Source organism: Cyrtonyx montezumae, unplaced genomic scaffold (assembly GCF_038088225.1).
Source record: "Cyrtonyx montezumae isolate F1298 unplaced genomic scaffold, pur_monq_1.0 scaffold_4, whole genome shotgun sequence".
In the NCBI taxonomy this organism is placed as follows: Eukaryota; Metazoa; Chordata; class Aves; order Galliformes; family Odontophoridae; genus Cyrtonyx; species Cyrtonyx montezumae.
The window spans coordinates 24,497,451-24,520,164 of NW_027072045.1; the positions used below are offsets into that span (position 1 = coordinate 24,497,451).

General features: G+C 40.4%; 1 protein-coding gene across 1 annotated transcript in view; it reads right to left on the bottom strand.

The window, feature by feature from the left end:
• Positions 1–1,328: 1,328 nt before the first annotated feature.
• ANK3 (ankyrin 3) overlaps positions 1,329–22,714 on the bottom strand; it is a 193,505-nt gene continuing 172,119 nt past the window's right edge. The window contains exons 41-48 of the mRNA XM_065746770.1: positions 21,670–21,813; positions 18,674–19,346; positions 16,427–16,805; positions 13,325–13,423; positions 5,329–5,412; positions 5,148–5,207; positions 3,506–3,598; positions 1,329–1,891 (exon numbers count right to left, since the gene is read on the bottom strand). Coding sequence (XP_065602842.1) covers positions 3,530–3,598; positions 5,148–5,207; positions 5,329–5,412; positions 13,325–13,423; positions 16,427–16,805; positions 18,674–19,346; positions 21,670–21,813 — 1,508 coding nt within the window. The 3' untranslated portion in view covers positions 1,329–1,891; positions 3,506–3,529. The remainder of the gene's footprint in view (positions 1,892–3,505; positions 3,599–5,147; positions 5,208–5,328; positions 5,413–13,324; positions 13,424–16,426; positions 16,806–18,673; positions 19,347–21,669; positions 21,814–22,714) is intronic.

Consider the following 22,714-nt stretch of genomic DNA (forward strand, 5'->3'; position numbering starts at 1 on the left):
TTTTTATGTATGAAGGTCCACCACGTATAATAGACAGGAAGTGCATGCAGTATACAAGAGATGTATGCTTCATTCTCATCATCTACAGCTGGTTATCAGTCTGACTGATTCACACCGGAAACAAAACTACTTTTGGTAGTGATTTTCCTGGTTCTCAGTAGGGTGAAACAAATTAAAGAAGGTCCATTTTTAACGTGTGTTGGAGAAGAGGCTGTGCGTAACCTATTGCACTGGTCCTGTCCCCAGCTCTGAGATGTCCTGTGTCCCAGAGGTGGGGGTTCCTTGTTTTTACTGAGGATGTGCTGGCTGCTGGCTCTTACTCCTGTTCCACACACTGTGGGACAGCCTGCTGACTGATGGCCTGTCATGCTACGAAGACGAGGAGGTGAATCACACAAGAGAAACGGTGGAAAAGAAGCAAAACACCAGGGATGATTAACAGCTGGCATTCTGAAGACACTTCTGTAGGGTACAATAACACTGCCAAATACACGTTATCCAAGAGTTTTAACACAATTTATTTTATGCTTAAATAATCAACTAGATCATCCAGTGTTTGTTGTTTTCATACATATGTAATTAGAGCTATTATCAATGAATGCTGTTTCCATATGAATATAATCAACAAATTAAAGTATTTCACCAAAACCCAAATAAAAATGCCCTTTAAAACACAGCAGCCTTAACAACCTAATATTACACTGCTAGGATGATTACAGATGATTGGCTTACTGAAAGATTCTACATCTTATAGCCAGTACACAATACAGTAATAATTTTACAGCGTGCTGCCAGTCTATTAGCTAATAATTTCTCTTCAGTTCATTTAAAAATATCCCAAACTTGCGCTCGTTGGAGCACCAACCCACTTCTAAAGCTGCAAGCATTACCCCCCTTATAAAGCGAGAACAGATAGCACCCCCCTCCCCATAATGCAACTACTGTATATGTTATGGTTTTTAGGTCATTTCATTGAAAAATTGGCAACAGCAACAAATATTAGATGAAGGGCTTTGTGTTTACAGATAAAATCTTATTTTTCATGTCGCAGTATAGTGTTTGCAAAACTGGAAAAGATTTAATCAAAATAAGGTGAAACACATGCATCAAAATATTAGTACTCTGAAGAAAAATTTTCACAGAACTACAGAATTCCTCATTTTGGGAATCATTTAAATTTGCAGCAGATTTTAAAGATTTTTTTAAAATCAAGCTAGCGTTTTTGCATATACAAACATTATAATTGCTAATATACAAGAATCTGTGAAGATACACCCAGAATATCCCTGTAGGTGTAGCTGTTTGAGACACCTAGCCTGCTCAATGCATTTGCAGTATTCTGTTTGTGATCGAAAAGGCAGTGCCTTATCAACATTTATTCTATTTTGTTAGAATTTATACAGTGTTATTTATTTACAGCAAAACTATCGATGTTTAAAAAAGAAACAACTAGTGTTTTATACCCTGACAGTTTGGGTCCAAGAAAAATAAGGCGAGCTGTTGTGGATTTTAGTAATTTTAGTGTCTTTCCATGGTTTAACCATTTCGTCTTCGTACATCCCCTCTAGCCACAGGAATTTATTTCTTTTGTGATGACATCAAACTGCTTGAAATAAGCTGTTAACAGCATGACATCTCGTATATACACTGCATTGTTAACTGCGCACTCTCCAATCTTGTGAATGAAAGTGAATTTCCATGCTCTGTAAATTGGCTCATGCTAAATTAATTTTTTGTTTGGTTGTTTTGTTTTTGCTTTTGCATAAAAACCATGCGGTTAATGTGTGGAAGCAGCAAACACACGCACACTTTTATAGGTGAATGTTTAATTCCTGTTGATTTTTCTTCCGTGACTGTCTCTCTGGAATACTGGCAGTAAAAGCACACGGTCCTATGGAAAGGAAAGAGAGCACAGAGTCATTTCAGAGTATCTCATTAGAATCAATTTCATGCCTTTCCCTGACTAAACATAATAGTTCTAATTTCCATTATGGGATCCCGTAATGGGATAAATCGTACAGTTTCGAGATACGTAATGAAATTAGTTGAGCTCCTAGCATGAAGGGAAAATGCATCATCCACAGACATCCACGTTGCTTGTGAGCTGATTTACAAATATGTTGGCAAGACACTGCATTTCATCGCCCCAGACAAAGTAAGAGCTCTTACAGAAAGATTACAAGAAATCTGTGCGCTCTCTGACCAAAGAAATAACGCTGTCTCCAGAGTGACAGAGCGGCTTCCTTCACAACACGCTCTCTTTTATTATTTGCAACCCCCCATATTGGTCTAAAACCTGCACTCCTTGCACATCCACCTCTCCAAGTGTTGGGAAGCGTGACCAAGCAGTGCCTCTGATCCCCAGAGAAGGTTTTTATGTCTTTTGTGACTAAGAAACCATTGGGGTATCAGAATCTCTGGTCTGTGAAAATACATACACTTCTGTATTCAAATGGAATTTCTACAACAGTCACTTGGATGGGCTAATGATTACCTAAAGCACCTCTGCACGGTAGGGCTCTATGGGATAAAGCCCTCACCAAGATCCCACACACCGAGTCGCTGCAGTCACAAATGGCACTCAGCACACACTCAGAAATCCAGTACGGTCATGTGGCTTTAGGGGGGCATATTAGAATGGATGAGAGGGACTGATGGCTCAGGAGACTCTGCTTCTGTTCTTTACCTCCACACCATTTGGTATGCTCAACAGGTCCTGTTTATTCTGTTCTTTAACCCTGCAGTCAATCCTTTATGAAAATGATAACACAAACTTCCACTTCTTAAACTCCTCTGCCCAATTCCTAAAAGCCACCAAAGCTAAGAAAAATTCTGAGTGGAAAAAAGACAAACACAGTAAATACACATGCTATGTGATTACAGCTATAGACAAAGCAGCTTCTGGCTTCATGGGCTCCTGCACTCTGTTGCAAGTGCAATAGTGTCAGCCCGTGATATTCGTTTTCACTTTGGGAAGCTCTTCTACTGTCAGCTGCTTTTTTGTTACAAGCATTTAGGTTGGATCAATAAAATCTACAAGACACATTTGGTAGGGATTCTTTGTAGGCAAATATTTAGACACTTCACTGGCTTTCACAAGGTCAACGACTTGCATAACTGCCTGTAGGTCACATGTTCAGCTGTGGAAGAAGTCTTTCCCTCCCACTACATTTACTTGTATACAGAACTTTAACTGTTGGTGTCTAAGTCCACCGTTAGGAGTAAAAATACTGTGGATTATAAACTACTCTTAGTGAAACTACAGATTCTTACACATGGTGCAGTTTTCGCTTTGCTTATGTTCCAACAGATAAAGCTTAGTTTCTGTACATGAACTCAAGGTCACATTCTCCTCACAGGATGGACAGAGGGTCATCTCCTGAGTTTTGCAGCTTGAAAGCAATGCCAGGAAGCAAAAAAAGCAAGCCTTTACTCTGCCCAGGTGCTAGTTGCTAGCAGCACAGTGCAAAAGGCTTTACAAGGAAAGAAAACTGACAAAACTGACCATTCAGCAGTTGGCTTTCAGCTTTCATGAGTAACTCTTCTTCTCCACATGTCTGACTTCTTTCTTTGTCTTAACCTTGTAAGCTTCACCCTGCTTTAAAGGAAAAGCATAAACATTAACATAGCCTGTGGAGAGCGCTCATAATTACAAACCTACTTCCAAACCAGCCTCCACATTTTGCTGTATCAGGATAAGTAAAAAGCAGTTAAATCACATTAATGCTTCATTTCAAAGATACACACAATCTGTTTATCCACTCTGCTGAGCTGCAAAAGCACAGGCCTGAAATATCAACTTCAGATAGAAAACACAAGTCTACAATTTGGGAATGAGCAGGTAGGCTTAGAGCACCTGGGCTGAGCCCCTGCCATCAGCTGCAGCTAGATTTGCTGCCACCACCACCAGAGAAAATCACCTTCCAGTCAGTGCCCTGGGCCAGGGTCAGTGAGCATTTCTGAGGGCACAGGGCATGGCTGCTGTTGCGATGTTTCACAATGTCTGTGCTTCAATGTGAGCAGGTTAGTAATGGAATAAAAGAAAGAGGAAGAAAGCAGCAAAAACCATCACCAAAGCAGAGCAGAAGTAAAACCAGTGATAGGAACAAGCAGGGCAGGTTTTGGTGTCTTTAAAACAGCAAACACCAAAATGAAGTTCATCTGCACTCATTAAAAATAGCTCAATAATCATCTAAAAATAAATACTCCAGTAATCACAGGCCTCATTCACATCAGAGAATGCATCTGTTTATGTGTGGCTATCGGCAGAATTTACCCCTCGGCTGATCTGCATTGATGTATTTGTAACTATTTGTAGTTTCTGAGTAATCTAATCTGGTGCAGCATAGTTCTCCTTTGCTGGGCAGAACCAATATTTTCCCTGATAAGGGACAGAGAAAGAGAGGATGGAGATAAGTTCTTTTCAATGTCTCTTATTTCTGTGCTCCCTGTCACGTTTTTAGTCTTCATTATAAGAAGAGTATTTTTGATGTTTGTTATGTTTCCGAGTCTTCAATTCTGTCTTCACTCAGACAGAAATCCCATTGACCCACTGACAATTTAAAGCAAAGCCCTCCTTCACAGAAGGGTTTCCAATTTCAAATGCCAGGGACAGAGCCCTGTCCTGATATTTGCTTATACAGGCTACTATTACATAGGTATGTTCACATGACCTCACTGTCTAGCAAGGGGTTACTGCACAGGCGAGGGGCTGGTATGGACAAGCTTACTCCTTTGGGCTGGTGGAAAAGCAACACTGCATACTTATATGTGTAAGGTACAACTCTGTAAGGGCTTACCTTTACTCACAGACACTGCTTGTCTTGATGAAACACAAAAGGCCCTAAAGCTGTTTTCAACATGCTGCCTGTTTCACATAAACCGACCACAATGCTTTTGCATGGAAGGCATTTTGTACACAGCAGAACTCTGTGAGGCCTCCTTCAAATATCCCCTATCAGGAAACAAAATCAAGAGAAATCCCCACCCCTAGCCCCCAACGCACAACTTGTCAATAACTGCAAGCGCTGCACTTTGCCAAGGCTTCTTTGTTAAAAGCAAACTTCCAGCCCTTTAGTGGCACTTTCTAGCAGTCAACACAACCCTCTGCATTTACTGTTATTTCCTGGCAGCCCCCATTCCATTACCATTTCACCAGTTTTCCTCTCATGTGGGATAACAACACGTCTTACTACCTTCCGGGTGATCTGTGGGAAGCAATACATGAAAAGTATCGATTTTTTTTTCCTAGATTCTAAAAGGGGAAAGTATATTAAAAGAAGTTACTTGAATACAAAGACTCAGAGCAGTGATGTAATTCATGATTACTTTTCTTGTGATGACGTTGCCTTCTTCATCGGTAAACTGCTCTTCTGTTACAGATTCACCAGGAATGTTTTTTGCTTCCTCACCCTAAAGAACGTGTTATATAAGATTAGCAATATAACCTATATTCTGCCAAATCCACACATTTCCACACCAATCCAAGCAACAGGCACATGTTAGCTTCATCTTTATGTAACAGATTGCTTTACGTCACACAGACAACGTGAAAGCTGCTGTAACTTAACATGCCAATACCTGTGCATTTATTCCACAGAACTTATCATTAAAACATGTAGAGAACATCTGGCACATTTCTCTGATTGGCTAAATCATTACATGAAGCTCTCTGGGTAACAAATAGTCTTTCTATTAGCTTGAGTCCTGTGAGACGGCACAAAGTCATGACAATAAAGTTGCTGAACAGCCATCTACGAGCAGGATTTTCACAGCTTCTCAGTGGTCATTACACACAGAAACTAGTTCTAACACCAAGTAAGGAGGGAAGAAAACTGTCCTATAGCTTGCTGAATGCCAGGTCTTAAACACATACACAGAAGATGAGAGTGCTCAGTATTTACACCATGGTAAGCAGTGAAAGGTAACTTACATGAAACTTTTTTGGGCAAAGTATCACTGCCCACCTGCTGAGGACTGTCAGCAGCCTGGTGCACAACATGAAATCAACAGCACTCCATCCACCAGTTCTTGTAGCAACCACAACTCACGGGACCAGCATTAATTACAACAAGAATTGTTGCTAAAATTGTAAATAAATGAAGTGACTTCAGAGTCTAGGGTTAGCTGGCGGCTATCAACTTATGTTCCAGAACAACGTTGACAATTTTACCTCAAAAAGCATGTTTTCAAACATGGGTGCTGAAGTAAGCACAGCTTTGTAAGCTCCAGAAATATCCATCATCTGTGCTTAGTTTGTATATAATATAATGTAAAGTTCTTTTTCTGAAACTAGAAAACTGAGAAAGAAAATAGCTAGCTGTGTAACATCCAGTTCACACATACTGTTTTCCATGCTTGGATCACAGTGAGAAGTACATGGCTGAAATTAACACGATTCCCCATTTTGGCGCTGGGGAAACTGGGGCACGCAGCAATATGACACCACGATTTTGTTCATCTATCTTTATAACACTAGCAATCCTTACTTGCTGGCCTGCCTTTGAGAAACTACCACATACACCAACTACCCCTCCCAAGAGGTGTAGGCTGTGCTAAAATCAGTATTCTCACACCCATAAGTGCAGCCCAAAGGAAGGAAGAATTTTTGGCTGTGTTCATGAGATTGTGGATGAGTCTGGGCTCTCTCATCTCAGGGACTAAACCATGTTCAAAAGTCAAGACTGCAGATGACTTGCTTTTTCTATCTGCTTAGAGCAAAGCACTCAGATCTGAGATGGTCAGGGAACTCTCCCACCCTTTCCCCAGAAATCATTAATTAAAAAATAAAAGTCTTTAACTTTACCCACCATGGGAAAAACAGTAGCTAGAAGAAGGAAGTGGAAAAAGTACCATACAAAGCCTTTTATATCAATATTAACAGCCAAATAATGTTTGAAATGAGATTAATTCAAATAAATGTCAAATCTTCATAGTGCTTTCAAGGATTAAGAAGCACCTAGCAATTATAATCCATATTTACTGTTGTTGCTTATCTTCATAAGCTCCTGGCACTGCTTTACAGTGAGTAAATACAGCGAAGCCACGCTTAATTTTTGAAACTGTTTTCTCTATAAGTGCAACTTTTTTCAATATGTACCTTAAAGCATTAGGTTTTTTATGTTATTATGTTATAGAACAAATAAACCTTCACTTGTATTCACAGCCATTAGCAGTCTTCTACAGGCTATGGTCTTACAGTTCCCTTGATTTAAATATGTGACACCAGGCTAAAGCCACACAGAGGTACTGAGGAGCTCAGTGAAGCTCTGCCACCAAGCATGTCTCCAGTCTGTGTGCGTCATTACTCAAAAGCATATTTCATACAGCAAGCTGTGTCTAAATTATCATTTGATAATATGTAATTAAACAGTTTTAGACATATTTCCTTTTCCTGTGCTTCCATGGGGTTTAGAAAAATGGTACAACTCACTGACCTCCAGTGCCTAAGGAAGCACCACTGAGGGATGGGCAGCCTGTCCCCATGGGATGCTTGGCTGCAGGGGCATGGTGTCAGCTTTTAAGGCCAAGAGCACAGCAAGCAGCTGCTGAAGCTCCTGTATGGATAATTCACATCTCAAAAGCGCTTTACAAAGGACATCCTGGAAGGAGAAACTCAATACCTGCCTAAGCACCAATGCTATGCTGTACACAGTAAATGACTCAGTGAGTGGGTCTCAGAGGGAGCCAGCTCCATCCTTTCTCACAAGCAAGAAAACAGAAATGAAAATGGCACAGGGACAGCTAATGCAGGCAGGGGCACCGATGGCTGTGCACAGGCTTGGAGAAGTGAAACCGGTGGGGCTTCCTAGCTGCAATGAAATAAGGGAAAATACTGATTGTGGAGACCTAATCATTTAATGAGAAACGCTGCAGATAGGAAGCTGGCTGCATGGTTTCTTCCCTGGCCTCCCACCCCTGGGCTCAGAGCCCCCAGCAGCTCCTGAGCAGCAGGATGGGACAAGAGAGAACACTGGCCCAGACATCTCTCACTGCCTGTGGTGCACAGAGGTACCAAGGACTTCCCTCTTGTCAGGAGGACCTCCAAATCCACTGTGATGAACACCAGAAACAGAACAACACAGCAAGATCACCAGGCTGCCCAGCACTCCAAGGCTGTTTGCATGTACTGGCCCTTATTGCTGTGATGAGCAGGGTTGATCCTCAACACAAGTCAGTAAATGTGCATTCAATCTGAAAATGGAAAATGTATTGAAACACCAGAAGACTGAAAGACAAATACAGTTTTAAAGGCATGGTGAATCTCAGTCTTAAATTAGCTACTTGCTCCTTTATGCCCAGTCTAAGGAGAAATGCCATAAATATACAGCAGTCAGTATGCACAAAATCCATCTTTCACAACTTTCTTTCATGTGGGCAGTTAAACAAATTGCAGGAGGGCTTACAATTGGCAGGAGGTAGATCTGATCTAATGATGTTTCTAATCCTATGCAGTTATAAAGATGGATGTTTGTGAGGAAAAAAAAAATCCCTTACCCACCAGCAGTTCTACTTGTCAGCTCTCAGCACAGCTTTGGGTGAGAATGGCACATTAGATGACCTTGTCAACAAAAGCTGTTTTTAAACACAAAGCTGGTGCATCTGCGTCACAGCTGAAGAATAAAATTATTTCTGCTGCATCATACTAATGTGGGCTTCATTTTACCCTTGACCAGTCTAAGTCACTGTCACGATACCAAGAGCTTTAGAAAGGCAGGGTGAAAACCTAGTACAGCCATTTCTGGATGCTGGGTTGTATTCCAGGGACTAAGGTGTACAAAGGCAGCACGCTGCACCAGACCATGTCAGGAAGCTTTGCAGAGCAGAGTGCTTTAATGTCACTCTGCTTGCTGGACTGCAGTCCTGCCAGAGCTAGTTGGTATCCTCTTTGCTGCTCACCAGGGCAGGAGAACTAGGGAACAGCTCCTGCAGCATCTGCCAACTTCACTGATTTTCTTAACAGTTATTTGCAGATTATGGGTGTTCCCTGGGACTGCCAGATAAATGCAGAAGTTGGTGCTGCAGTACTGTGCCAAAGTTCACTGCAGCTTTTTCTGAGCACTGGTTTTCTTTCATGTTTGTTTTGCTACTGAGGGATAATAGCCCTTTTATTCCTCCTATATAGCTAGTGCTGTTGTAGCAGTGAAGAAAAAAAGGTGTGGCTGGATGTCTGTTACCCAGAAGGATAAAAAGGAATTTAAAAGCAGATGGGAATAAGTGAGATAGAAAGACCCTAAATATTTAATTTTGCCAATGACCAGGGGCAATGCTGTAACGAGAATGGTACAGAGCACTGAGATCTCTTCCCTTTCTGGCCTAAGCCACCATCAAGACCTAATCCTTTCAGTCTTGACATTACATTCTTATAATGTGTAACCAGCAGCTGTACCTCTCTCTCCTTGGAGTCTGAAGCTCCTGTGGCAGTAGAAACAAACATCTTTCATTAAGGTCATTTTCATTAGTGAGTTCTGCCTACTCAGGGAGACCTTGTTAATCACATGCCACAACTGCCTGCTTGCGCCTGTGCTGAGTTTGTACTTGCTTGCCTAGAGATGTATTGCTAAGGCACTGGGGGGGGGGGGAACCAACAGGCAAGCCAAGGAGAGCTAAATGAAAACAGTGCTGCAAATGGCCCTGAGCATAGCAGCCCAATTCTGAGCTGGGTCAGAGTTGTGTTACTTATTACAAGACACACAGGTATGATCAGGTTTAGCAGCAGAACTCTGTAGCCTGTGTTCTAATTCAGTTACCCTGTAGCAGAGCAGCCAGCAGCTCCCCACTGCTGGTCTCTACTGGTCAAACGGGTGTGGGATTCTCACACAGCAGAGCAGAGCCCTTCTGCAGCTCTCCCAGGCTGTAACATTCCTCCAGAGCAGGCTGAACCAAGTCTCCTCAGTCACTACTGGGGAGCTTCACAGGCTAAACGCATGGCAAGAAGCAAATCTCTATTGGAAACTGGCAAAAAATAACAAGACGCACAATTACATCAGATTTAAACAACCCCTGCTTAAAATTTGTTTTATTTTCCACTACAAAATTCTACCACAAACCTTTTGGCAAGGATCTAACTGAACAGCTCTTGCCAAAAATTCGTACCCAGGAAGGATTTAACCATCTCTGAAAAAGCATGAAAAATCAGACACTGATTTCTGTCATGATGGAATAAAAAGAGCTTTGGCTCAGGCTCTGAAAGAGCACATTGTGGAAGCACTCTTATTTTTCCTTTGTGTGCTAATTGCTGGCATTCCTGCACTATCATAAAAATCTATTTCTTTTGTAATGCTCTGTCCCATCAGTCCACCATGTGAACAGAAGAGCGAAAGGAAGCAAAACCAAAAACATCTACATTACCTTGAGGTTAAAATTCAATCTTATTACAAGTGGAAATGGGCATCAGCCCCTGCTTGTCTGGTTTTATGGGCTCAGTCCTCTGAAGTGCTAAATCCCATGGGAATGTGCTTGAGAGCACTTGACAGGACCTAGCTCTCAGACTGCTGGGAAAATACCTCTGGGGACAGGAAAGCCTTTCTACATATTCGGACAGAGGTCTAAGGCAGCAGTTAAACAGAAATAATCACGTTAGCAATAATGCGGAATGGCACTGAAATGAGAAACAAGTTGAGAAAGAAGAACAAAGGCAGTGAAGCAATTCAGTCCTGGCAGTAACCATGGAGGCATATTGCATTTTTTTTTTTTTTCCCACAGGACTCAATTTATCCTCAAGGTTGAGGTGTTACAAAACTTAATGCCTGCAGGCTATGTGAGGAGTAACTCTGTTGCTTTTAACGCAGCACAGAGGTAGTGATGAACACATACTGCAGCAAAACAACGATCCCATGCACAGCTCTGCCCAGGTGCACCATCCTCTGTACCTTTCTGCTGCAGTTGGCACAAGGCAGTGAGTCTGTGGCATGGGCACAGCACTGCCATGGAGTTATGAAGCCCGTGCCCAGGCTCGGCAGATGTTCAAAGTATTTTTTATTACAGGGATGACCTGCTCAACACAGACTGCCAGAGCTGGCTCCACCACATCCCTAACATCAGACAGTGGAGGATAAGTGCTCCCCTGGGTCAGACACAGCTGCCAAAAAGCACAGAATCATAGAATCATTTGAGTTGGAAGGAATCTGTAAAGGTCATCTAGTTCAGCTCCTATGCAATGAACAGAGATACCTAGAGCTGCATCAGGGTGCTCAGAGCCCTGCCCAATCTAACCTTGAGTGTCACCAGGGACCACAGCAAACACCACCTCTCAGGGCAACTGTGCCAGTGCTTCCCTACCCTGTCCTGAGAGTTGCCTGAACGAGAAGCTGGTACTCAACTGGTGCATGCTCTGTGATTTCAGTTCACACTACCTGATCCTCAGCTCCTAGGAGGCTGAAAAAACTTATCCAAGTCCAGATACTTCCCGATCTCAAAGCTCAATTCTTCTACTTCATACCATCAATTCAGGAACTACATGTGACCAAAATATACCTATTTAAATGGTTGTTCTTTTTCCAAATTTTCTCTAAAAGGCCTGTCGGCTGCTGATTTGAAAGCTTTTCTTGTTCCATTTGAAACCTGTCTCAAGATGCAGAGAGGAAAAAGAAGCAGCTACACATCATCAGAAAATGACAGAAATATCACAGGTGTTATAAAATCTAGAAACAGGCGCAGCCATGCCCTGGTTCAGCACAAGTTGGGCTGCCTCACCTCTGCTCGTGCAAGTTCCCAGGGGGTCCTGCCAGCTCCCCTGAGCCAGGGGCATACTACACCATTCTGTAGCACTGCTGCACCATTGCTCTGCAAGCACAACCCCAAATTACACTGCCACGATAAAAAAAATACTCTTCTATGCCCTTCACTAAACAACATACATGGGAAAAAAATGAAGACTCCTTTTCCACTTTCTCACTTTCCTATGCTTCTAGATTCCCGGCCAGTGGACATTAAAATAGCTCAGACATTGGGTGGGAAATCCCAGAAACAGGCTGGCTATGCACAGCCTTTAAAACATTCAGCCCACTGATGCTTTATGCCTTACCAGAAATGCACTTACAGCAGTTGAAGGTTTGTTATCACCCTCAGGCGACCTGTCCCATCTGAAAACAAAATCATTCCTATTTCTTGTCATGAGTTATCTGGAGAGGCAATTACTGATGAATGGTTATATCCTAACCTGCCCGGGGCTTTCATCTAAGGCAGCAGGTTCTTCCTATAAAGATGAGGTATCAGACAAAATGTTTACTTGTGTTTAATTCACTTTTGCCATTCTTGACTGGTTCAGAATGGGAACACAACCAGTAAATTGAAGAAATACCTGATGAAGGCAGTTGAAAACATCATGCTGCATTTTCCAAAAGCATCAGTGTCTTGGAGGACTCAGCAGCTGTGCACAGTAGCACATCTGCCATTCACATTACACAAAAGGTGCAGTGCGTGTACAAATAGCTTCTCCACCAAAGAAACAAATAGCAATATAGATAGGTGCACTCAGTGTCACCAGTAATTCCTGAAGTAACAGTTACATCCTACACTATCATTGTAACAGCACTACATTAGCTGTCCTTTTTACAGCTTAAATACATGATTTTCTAGTGGAAATCAAATAAACCACGTAAGTTACTGGGAATTAATGTTACTTCTGATGAACTATTTTCTTATGCTACACTCTCACGACACGTAATACGAAACTATACGACCATACTAGAAACAATGAGGGAAAATGAAATGATTTATATGACTCTACCATTGTTATTAAGATGTGAAGTATGTCGTGCTAGGGCATCTGCAAATAAGTATACTAAACAAAGCCTACTGAAGTCAAATGCAAGGACTTCTTATTTTTACATTTATTTTATTTATTTATATTAACTTCAGTAGGCCTTAAATTAGGATCACCCACTGCTCTGGGGAGGTTCTCCAGAACAGTTTAGATCACACCTTTCAGGCAGAGTACCAGGCCCACGTCATCCTAACATATATTCTTGCTTTTTTTTTTCTTTGTCATTTAGACCTTTTTTAAGAGAAATATGGAAAATATAAACATGTCTCCTATGTCAGACTGTAATTCATTTTCCATTAGACCAACACACTGCATCCAGCTATAGTCTTTAAGGTGGCATGCAAAACACTGAAGGACACATCAGGCCATGCAGCACAGTAGTTTTCCAGCAGAAGACAACCATAAACTTCTGGGTTAAGCAAACAAAAGGCCACCTGGCATTTAGTTATAAATACAGATTGGCAGAGGGACTCCTTTGTGCCAGAAATGACATTCTTACAAGCAGTCCAAACCCACGTCCATGCCAACGCTGCCTCAAGAATACAAATCACAAAATACCTTCAGAATCAACCGCCGTCGATACACTCTTGTAGTAATCCTCTGCTCCTCACCTGAGCTCGAATCACTTTCAATCTCACTGTCACTGTCACTACACTCCTAATAAATGCAGTTTTAGTACATTTGAACAGCACATTTGCAAGACAGAATGTGCTATGAGAACTACAAGAAGAAAACAGAGGTTATCATGGACAACATTTTTCCTGTCTATTATATACCAAATGACTTTTGCTCCTGAAGTACAGAATGAGAGCTTTTCTGCTCTTTGACATGCTGTACTAGATACATACAACAGGTATGGAATATCCTAGCATATATTACATGATAGAAAATTGTATTTGGAATGCATCTGACCTAATATATTTCAGTACCTTACTGGGAAGTGAAGGATTTTGTATATAAAAAACCCTTCCAATAACTTTGCTGTTTCCTCCTCAAAAATTAACAATTAATACTAATCCCAATTCTATGGATTCACAAGGTATGGAATTGAATTCCCTTATAAAGAAAGATCACAGTCACACAGAAAGATTCAGTGGCCCAGCTGCCAAAGGTTAAAAGCAAGCATTTTGAAGAAGACCATCTCTGTGTAAATGTTTTTCCTGCTCAGCACCTATCTCCTTTTAAGCAATACTAACCAAAGCCTGAAATAAAACTACCACACATCATTTGAAAAGGAAGGGGGCAGGCCTCAGCTTGGAGCAGGGGGAACCCACTGCTGCTTGCAGCTTGGTACCAGGCAGGTGCTGCATGTCAGTGTCTGCTCCACTCTGGTGTCTTCACCAGCCCCAGTGCCTTCCCCTGCAATACCCATGAAGCACTTTGCATTTCTGCTCCTGCAATTTTTACTTTTTTAACCTGGTCCAAGGCATCCTAAACAAGAGGAACTTCTCAGAAATGATGCGTAAAGTAAGAGTAGGTATATGTGGGTAGGGGAGGAAAACAGACCATGTGAGATTAAAAAAAAAAAAAATGATGACAAAAAAAAGCAAGATTACAACATTCATCTGCCTGCTACATCTCCCGCTATCCTCTGCCACTAGCCCAATACAAAAAAAACAAAAACAAAAAACAAACAAACAAAAAAAAAAACCCAAGAAAACAAAAAACAAACAAACAAACAAATCCTGAACAAGTAACAAGAAGCAGAAGAAGTTTCCCAAAAAAGCACAAAGGTTTTGGAGGAAGAATATTACGAATGTGCAGCTCCAAGTGTTTTAGCTGTGATGAAACTCTGACACTTTGAATCACCTCAACTATGTGACATCACCTTCTTTGGGATAACACAACAGCTGTGCAACACTTCTCTAAATTAAAAAGATCATTTCAATCTAATGCTTGTAGGGCAGTACGTGGTCTACACAGCCACTGCACTGCCTTTTAAAATGTTGGGCATTTATCTGGACATGAAACAGTGTCAGCAATTCACTTAATTAACATCACCACTTGGCAACCCAATCTTAACAGTTTATCTCTGTTGCAAACCATGCCCCAAAGCATGGATGCAGGCCCCTCCCAGAAGGTGAACTGTTATTGCTTTTTAGCTGTTTCCCAAAGTGTCATAGTAACAACTGCTTTCTTTAGGAAGCAATATTCTTTTGATCCCTCTGCCTTCCAGACAGACTGCAGTTGAAATTTTCTGTTTTCATGACAGCGCATGAAGAATTATCCCCCTATGAACTGGGTTCTGTTAGTAATTAAACTACTGACTTCAAGTAGATTAGGTGAGAGACCCAGGTTTAGAAATCTCATTACTGACTCATACTGGTTTATTCAAAGATCACATCTATATAAAAAAAAAACAAACACTTTTTTGAAAGGTAAGATTATCACTAAGAAAGCTAAAGTAGTGCAAAAAGCGCGTATATGAAATGCACACACTTATTCTTACCAATCCAGATGGAATATCCAAAAGTGAAGAAAGGACAGGCGTGGATGACAATTTATCTTCTCACTGATGGGAATCCAGAGGGGGAAGTGCAGCACTGTAGCACACCCCTCAGCACAAGTTACAGTGTACATCTATGCTTATCTCTGTGTTTAAACTGAGCATAATTATATTAACACAATTGCCCCAAAGCCTAGTGACAACAAAGGAACTCTGCTGTTCACATTTAGCTGCCTCTGCAGCAGGCTCTTCCTTATGCTCTGTAAGTACTCAAGAAACAAGTGAACATTAAGAAAGATCTTCATTGCTTTAACTATGTCACAAACTAAAAATAAGATAATAACAATTATATACTGCATAATTGGTGAGACTGATTATGTTACCAGTCAATAAAATAATTCTTTACTGTACAGTCAAAAAGAATAGTTTAAAATTATTAAACTTGAGTAATTTACTGCAGCCCATTACAGTTGTCATTTTTACTGTGCTACAATTAAAAAATGCCATATCATGTAGAAGCCATTCTAAAAAAATGCATCATTTCTGTAAGTTAGTCTCCTCTTGTATTATGCCCAAGACCAGACCATCTCTGAAGATGGGAATGTAGAAGAAATTCAGTTATTCCACTTTTTTTTGGGGGGGAATGAATGAAGCCAAGGAGCAAAGCATAAGAAGGAGATAAGACTTTACTCAAGATTTACTTTCCTGCAAATTAACAGAGTAAAATAAGTAAAAAAATAAATCAGAAGTTGCTGGGGACAAGAATCCAGCAAGAGATGAAAGAGACCCTTTTTTTTGCTCACCTCTATGTCATAAACAGATCAGAGAACAGTGGCATCACCTTACTGGAAGTGGGTTGAGGAGAGCAAACCTGCCAGCACTGTTTGCACAGATACCTCAGGCAGGGAAGGGGCCTGCTCCTCAGCAATGCAAGATGGCATCACAGGCTGCTCTCACCTCTTCCAGATTTCAGGGCCAGGCAGACTCTGCTTGGCTCCTCTGTCTGCCCTGACTACAGTTCATTCTATTCACACCACAGAAGATAAATGTCCACTAACTTCCACTTTTCTTAATTTGACAATACAACATAACACGCATAAAGAAGGATTAAAAATAAACAACAACACCTGTCACAATATTACACGTCTTATAAAAAAACTATACCAAGCAATAGAGACTCCTCAAACAGTTAATAATTACAGGACATACTGTACCTTCTGTTCCAACATTCCTGCTCCCTCCTCCTCTTGGATGCCTGTTCTTGGCTTGCCATCCTCTGAAGTACTCCAGCTCATCTTCTTTGCATTGACAGGCACAGATGTTTTGTTGCCTTCTGTTGCTGGCTTGCTAGTCTCTTCCAAAGATTTCTGATATGCTGTTGACGATAGCGTTTGCTCATCAGTACCAGCTGAAATCTGGGTCTTTGTTTTCAGGGCTTCTTTGTCACTGTGTTTTCCCACATCATTTAAAGATTCCTGGATGTAGGATTTAGTTTTTGTTTCTGTTGTGGTTTCTGAGAGGCTTCCATTTGTTTCTGGCTTCCCTGTGTCTCCTTTGACATATGAGGTAACAGAATCCCGACATTGGTCCGAGCTACAGGGAAACAAAAAGAAGAAACAGACATTTATAAATAACACGCAGAAGAGAAAAGCGCCAAGCCTTCACTCTCAGTGCACACATTTCAGATAAAATAAAATTTGAAATTCAGCATGTAAGTGTCGGTCTATTTAATAGCCTTGTCTTTTGCATTACAGTATCTTTTCAGAAGCAAGGAGAACACGGTGAATGCCGGAAACGCAGCCAAATGTTTTATGCGAATTCCCTTCCATTTAGGGGGAAAAAAGGAAAAAACAAAAGAGAAAGAAAAAGGTACAAACCCTACTGTTCCCTTTCTGTAATCACAAGATAAATCCCTCATGGCACTAATTACTTAACCTGCTCTCCAATCAACAGAATAATGAAAGTGTCTGCTACCCCTTCCCTCAACTTGCAACATCTGTATTCCAATTAACTCATACCACTTAAAAATACCGGTGCTCAGAAATAATTCCTTTCCGCAACTTTCAATAAAACACAAAGCCAAGGGCTGGAAAGATTACAAGAAGATAGAAAGCTCTGGCCAAAACTTTGTTTTTATTATTTTTGTTTGTTTTTTAGATAAACATTGGGACTACATGCATGAGAAAACTACAGCCATTTGCTGGTAAAACTGTTATAAAATATAGCAAATGGACTTCCTTTAGCTAGAAATTCATGTGTCATCTCCTTAAGGAAGATCTTTTACTTCCAGAAGAGATATATTTCATTAATTTAACACAACAATAAGGGCAGAATGGCTGCTTAATGTAACAAAAATCACATCTCAGTAGTAGACCAAGTGTTTTTCAGTCTTGAAAGGTAATCAGCTTGCTGGAATCAAGGGCCACATTTCCACTTGATTGAGAAAGACTGTCTCATGCTACCTGGAACTGTTAAACATCCTGAATCAAAGATGCAAAGGATGTAAACTGCTGACAGAGAGTCAATCGCTCTGCAGATAGTCATTCTCTGCTGATTTACAGCTCATGCAGAGCTGTCTCCTTCTGCCGCAAACCATGGGAGCCAAGTTCAAAATTAAGGCAAGAGCTCTTCACTGGTACCCAGTGGGCATCAGTATGGCCAAACAGGACAGCACATTTTGTGACTGCTGAAAGCTTATATAGGTCCAAGGGGAGGCCGGAAAAGCTCATGCAAGAGAAACACAGTGACAATAAATATGTGGAAAGCATCCACCATCTCAGAAGGTCATTATGATGAAAGTAAATAGAACCCAGGAATGTACAAGTTGGGAAAACAGCATTTTCTTTCCTGAGCATCTTCTGTAACCACAGTTGGGAAGCAGCATATGGGACTAGACCAATCTGGTGTTGCCACTGTTACCTTCTTATGACTTGTAACCGATCTCTTAAAAGATCTAGTACATCAGCACGACGTAACAGTTGAATTAAATGTTATAAAACAGGGACAGTTTAAAAAGCTGTGCTATGGAAAAAGCTATTTGAAAGAAAGCAAAGAGATGTAATTAAAAGGGTGACTGCTGAAATAAGAGCAACACAGTATTGTGGTTTCAACAAATTTTCATTTCACAGTCTCAAATTCCAACTCTATCTGCCTTGCTTAGATTCATTCAAAATGTAAATACACAATATAAAGAACATGAAAAGAAATTTCATCTAGTAAACATAATATAAACAAATTCTATATTAAGCATGAAACTTGCTATATATATATATATTTAAAAAACAAGTATGTTTGAAGTCAAATGAAGTCACAACTAATGTTTTTCCTTCTAAATACATATGCGCATCTATATATGCATGGTCTCATAAAACAGCATTACATCAGCCTGGGCACTGCTCTCAAAGGCAACAGCTCTGCATAAAGGTTCATTTACATGCACACACATACAAGAAGATTCTTACCTGTCATCCAGGCGATCTAGCAGGCTGCCACCTAACCTGCGCCCTGACGTTGGTGGCTCAGTGACACTTGACGAGTCAGTCTGCCAACCTGTAATTGAAGAAATTTCATGTTCTGCTTGCTGAACGCCTTTAAGAATTGACCACACTTTTTCTTCCGTCATCTCCTCAGACTCAGCTCCTTCTTCCAGATGAATGTCCTCAAACAGAGACTTAAACTTTTCTTCCGTTATCTCCTCATCAGTACCAGACTTTTCTCTCTCAGGCTGTTCAGTCCTTACTCCTGTTTTGCTAGTCTCTTCGCTCTGCCTTTGTTTAGCATCTTTAGGTATCCCGCCATAACTACCAAGATACCGCGGATAATCCTTAAGGTCCACTTCCTCCAACTGGCTCTGGCCTACAGAAATATCTTTAAAAGTTCCTTCACTAGGCACTGAGAAATCATGCTTGCTGTCGTCCAGTGAGGTGTCTTCTTCAGTCACCACTGGTGGTGCTGCTGCTGTACCATCTAAATATCCCTGGGAGGTCACTAATACGTCACTCAGTCTACTGGGAGTTCTAAGGGGTGACTCTAGGCTAGAGGTGTCGCTAAAGAAATCATCCTGGTGGAAAGGGGTGGGTGGCACGAAGCGCAACCCAGTGGGAGTTTCCAGTTCCACTTGAATGGTGGGGTAACCTAAGGAAGACAGCACATTTGGACTGACTGGGATGAAGCATGGAACAACGAATCAGCAAACGTCAAATGATTCATGAATTACTTGAAGTATGAAAACCATGAGGAGATGCAGGTGTATAAGAACAAATGCAGTTCTGATAGACTCATTTACTTTGCTCTAAATAGAATGGAGCAGAAATGAGCATTGCCAAATAGCTAGTACAGCGAGCTAATACTTCAGACTATTTTGTAAATAGTCTGTAAAGATTTCAGCAATTGCTTTTGCAGCCATTTGAACATTTTCAAGCTATAGCAGATTGCCTTGTGAGCATGCAGTAAATCAAATGTGGAAAGGGATGGCTGTCCCTTTATATCCAGTCCAGAATCTTGCAGCCAAATTGCGTATATCCCTCCTAGTTTTTACTGCTTTAAAATTTGAAGTTTAATAAATAGACTTTAAAGACAGAAGTAGATCAAAACATTGGACAGTCACTCTTTTTGTAAATACAAATTAAACAGGTCCACATTTTGAATACACTCTTTATCAAAAATACACAATACTAGCAAGACAATGCTACTAATACTTATCTCCAATTTAGTCACAGAGCCACAAGAATGGAATAGTTAAAGAACGAGGAACAGAAATGGATCTCAAAGAGGATACTAAAGAATAGGAAAGGTAAATACAAAGCAGAATAAAAAAACTAAAATAGGAAGTTAACAAGAAGTTAAGAGAATACAAAAAAAAGGGAGATCTAGATGAATATTTCGGGTACAGTGAAGTTATACAGGTGAGAGGACTGTGGTGGATAAAGAGATCTTGGTGATCTTGGAGACTGAGGCGATCTCGGTGACATGGGTACAATCAGATACACTGATCAAATAAAGAGAGAAAAGAAAAGGAAATTGATGAAAACACAGGAAAACCATACAAAAGGATTAAACTGAATACACATGTAAAATGAAAACAAAATCTAAAAATCACTGCTTCAAATAATAGACTGGATAACCTACGGAAGGAAAAAAAAACATGCTTTGGGGTTAACTTGACATTGTGCTGCCTGCAAAGGGAGATGGCGTTGACAGGGCCTGTTTTCACTTTTTTTTGTTTCCTGAATCAGCTGAGAGAAAGGTAAGGCGGTCTGGTCTTGGTGAGGAAAGGAAGGTTGAGGAAGGCTCAGAGAAGAGGAGAGACAGAAAGCAACTGCAGAGAAGCATACTTTCTTCAGAAAAACACTGATGCTACTATTAAAAAGGCGCAAGCAACATTTCAAGAGCAACTTTCTTAAAATGTCAACAGAAAATTATTTCTGTAATGCAATGATTCAATGACCAGTAATGCTGCTCAGTAATGGAAGTACACTGAGCCTGTACGCTTTAAGTACAAGAACATTCTGTTAAAATACAGAGAGAGAGGCCAATACAAACTTGAATAAACTACAAAAAGAAAACATAATGTAGAGAAGTCTTACTCATCAAGCTATTCATAACACATGGCAAAAAGTCAAAGTAAAGAATATAGCAACCCAGTGCCGTTAACTAGCATTTAAAAGAAGAAACAACATTTAGCATCTTCAACATGATAAATAATAAGTATATGTATGGCAATTCTGATTTATAAGCAGAACTCCATATATACTGTTAAGATCTGACTCAAAATTGCCATGTACAATTCTGTGCTCAGCGTGTTTAGTTTCCATGTGAGGATTATTACACAGTTTTAGTCATTAGAAGAATGACAAAGGTAATGTCTCATGCAAAAATAAAATATTTTCTTATTTTCCTACTGCCATTATACATTTGGATAATAATGGTCCTAAATAACAACAACAACAAAAAACCAACAACCAACCAAAAACAAAAAAAAAAAAAAAGAAAAAAACCATTAAAATCTTGAAATAATTTCTGTTCATTTGCAGATGTCTCATACAATTGCTAAACTGTTTTCCTTGAAAGAATTCTTACTGTTACTTATCTAGAGGAAAAAGTCAAATAGCAGGGGATGTGGAGAGCAAGAGAGATTTCCAGATAACTTGGAAAGCATGTATGCACAGACAAACATCAAAGCACAACTACTGCAGGAAAAAAAGATTCAGGACTATTCAGGCCTTGTCAACTGATACAAAGGCTGGTGGGAGCAAGCTTACTTAGGTGTGCACTTGTGGGATTCTGAGCTTGTTTTCTGGGACACTAATGTGCAACCTAAATATTCCGTGAGGAAAAAGCCTTAACACGAAAACCAATCATTTCTTTAGAACTTCTTTGTCTCAACATATAGTTCATACAACATTATCACATTAACAGAGATGATACGGAACTAAGCATGACCACGAAATTCAATTACCATCAATGGGATCATGAAAAACGTTATTTTCATCTGCAAAGCTTCTGGTGCCTGAAATATTTCCATAATCAAATATCGGTCCTTCCAGCAGGGTCACAATATCTATTCGATTAATTTTTGTCAAAACAGAAGTTAAGGCATCAGCTGAAAAACAAATAAGACACGTCAGAAAAAAGGTTCAGAGTTACAGAACAGTCTAATAGTCTTTCTCAGCTGCATCAATTGTATGTTGCTGACATACGTTTCTGTTCCAGTGCCTTTGGTTCTAGCAAACTCCATCATTTGTCTATGTAGTCATTCTGCTGCCTACCTATGGAAGATGTACCTCTATTAAGATTTTTCCCCCCAGCAAGCGCTACACTGCATCATGAGAAGCATAAAGAGTAAGGTGGAAGAGTTCTTAAAAAATGTATTGACTTACTACTGAAACTAAATAACCTTTTATTGAGACTTAAAAGGATTGCTAAAATCCTTGTTACAATTCTATTTTGAGGAACAGAATAGGTAGCCTTGTAGGAAATAATGCATGTAAAGGCAGATCACACAGTACATAATGAAACAGCATTCACAATAATCCTGTTGCAAGAACACAGTAATACTGGGAACAACTTTTACAGTGAAAGAGACCCAGGTTGACTTAAAATACCACGTAGGAGTTTGTGGGTTAGAGAATAGTAACAAACACCAATGACCAAATGCAAAAATCAGACCCCTTTTTCAATTTGAGGAATTCACACACAGATAACACAGCAGAATCGACCCAGAATCTGGTCCTCAGAGAGGTCTCTTGTCTCAGTCACACTGTACATCACTCCTCACAGAAGAGTGTTTGGTCCCTTTTTACAATCTGCAATACTGCAAGTCTATGTAATTTTTCCAGGCAGTCTATTTCCATGTTCCAGGTTCACTGCTAGTACCAAGTCTTCCCTAGTATTTCCTGCACTGGAATTTAAGCTTCATTCTTGTCCTATCCTACGGATGTGGAAAAGATATTATTTCCCTCTGCATAGGTACTGGACAAATATGACATTTTTCTGTCCTCTGT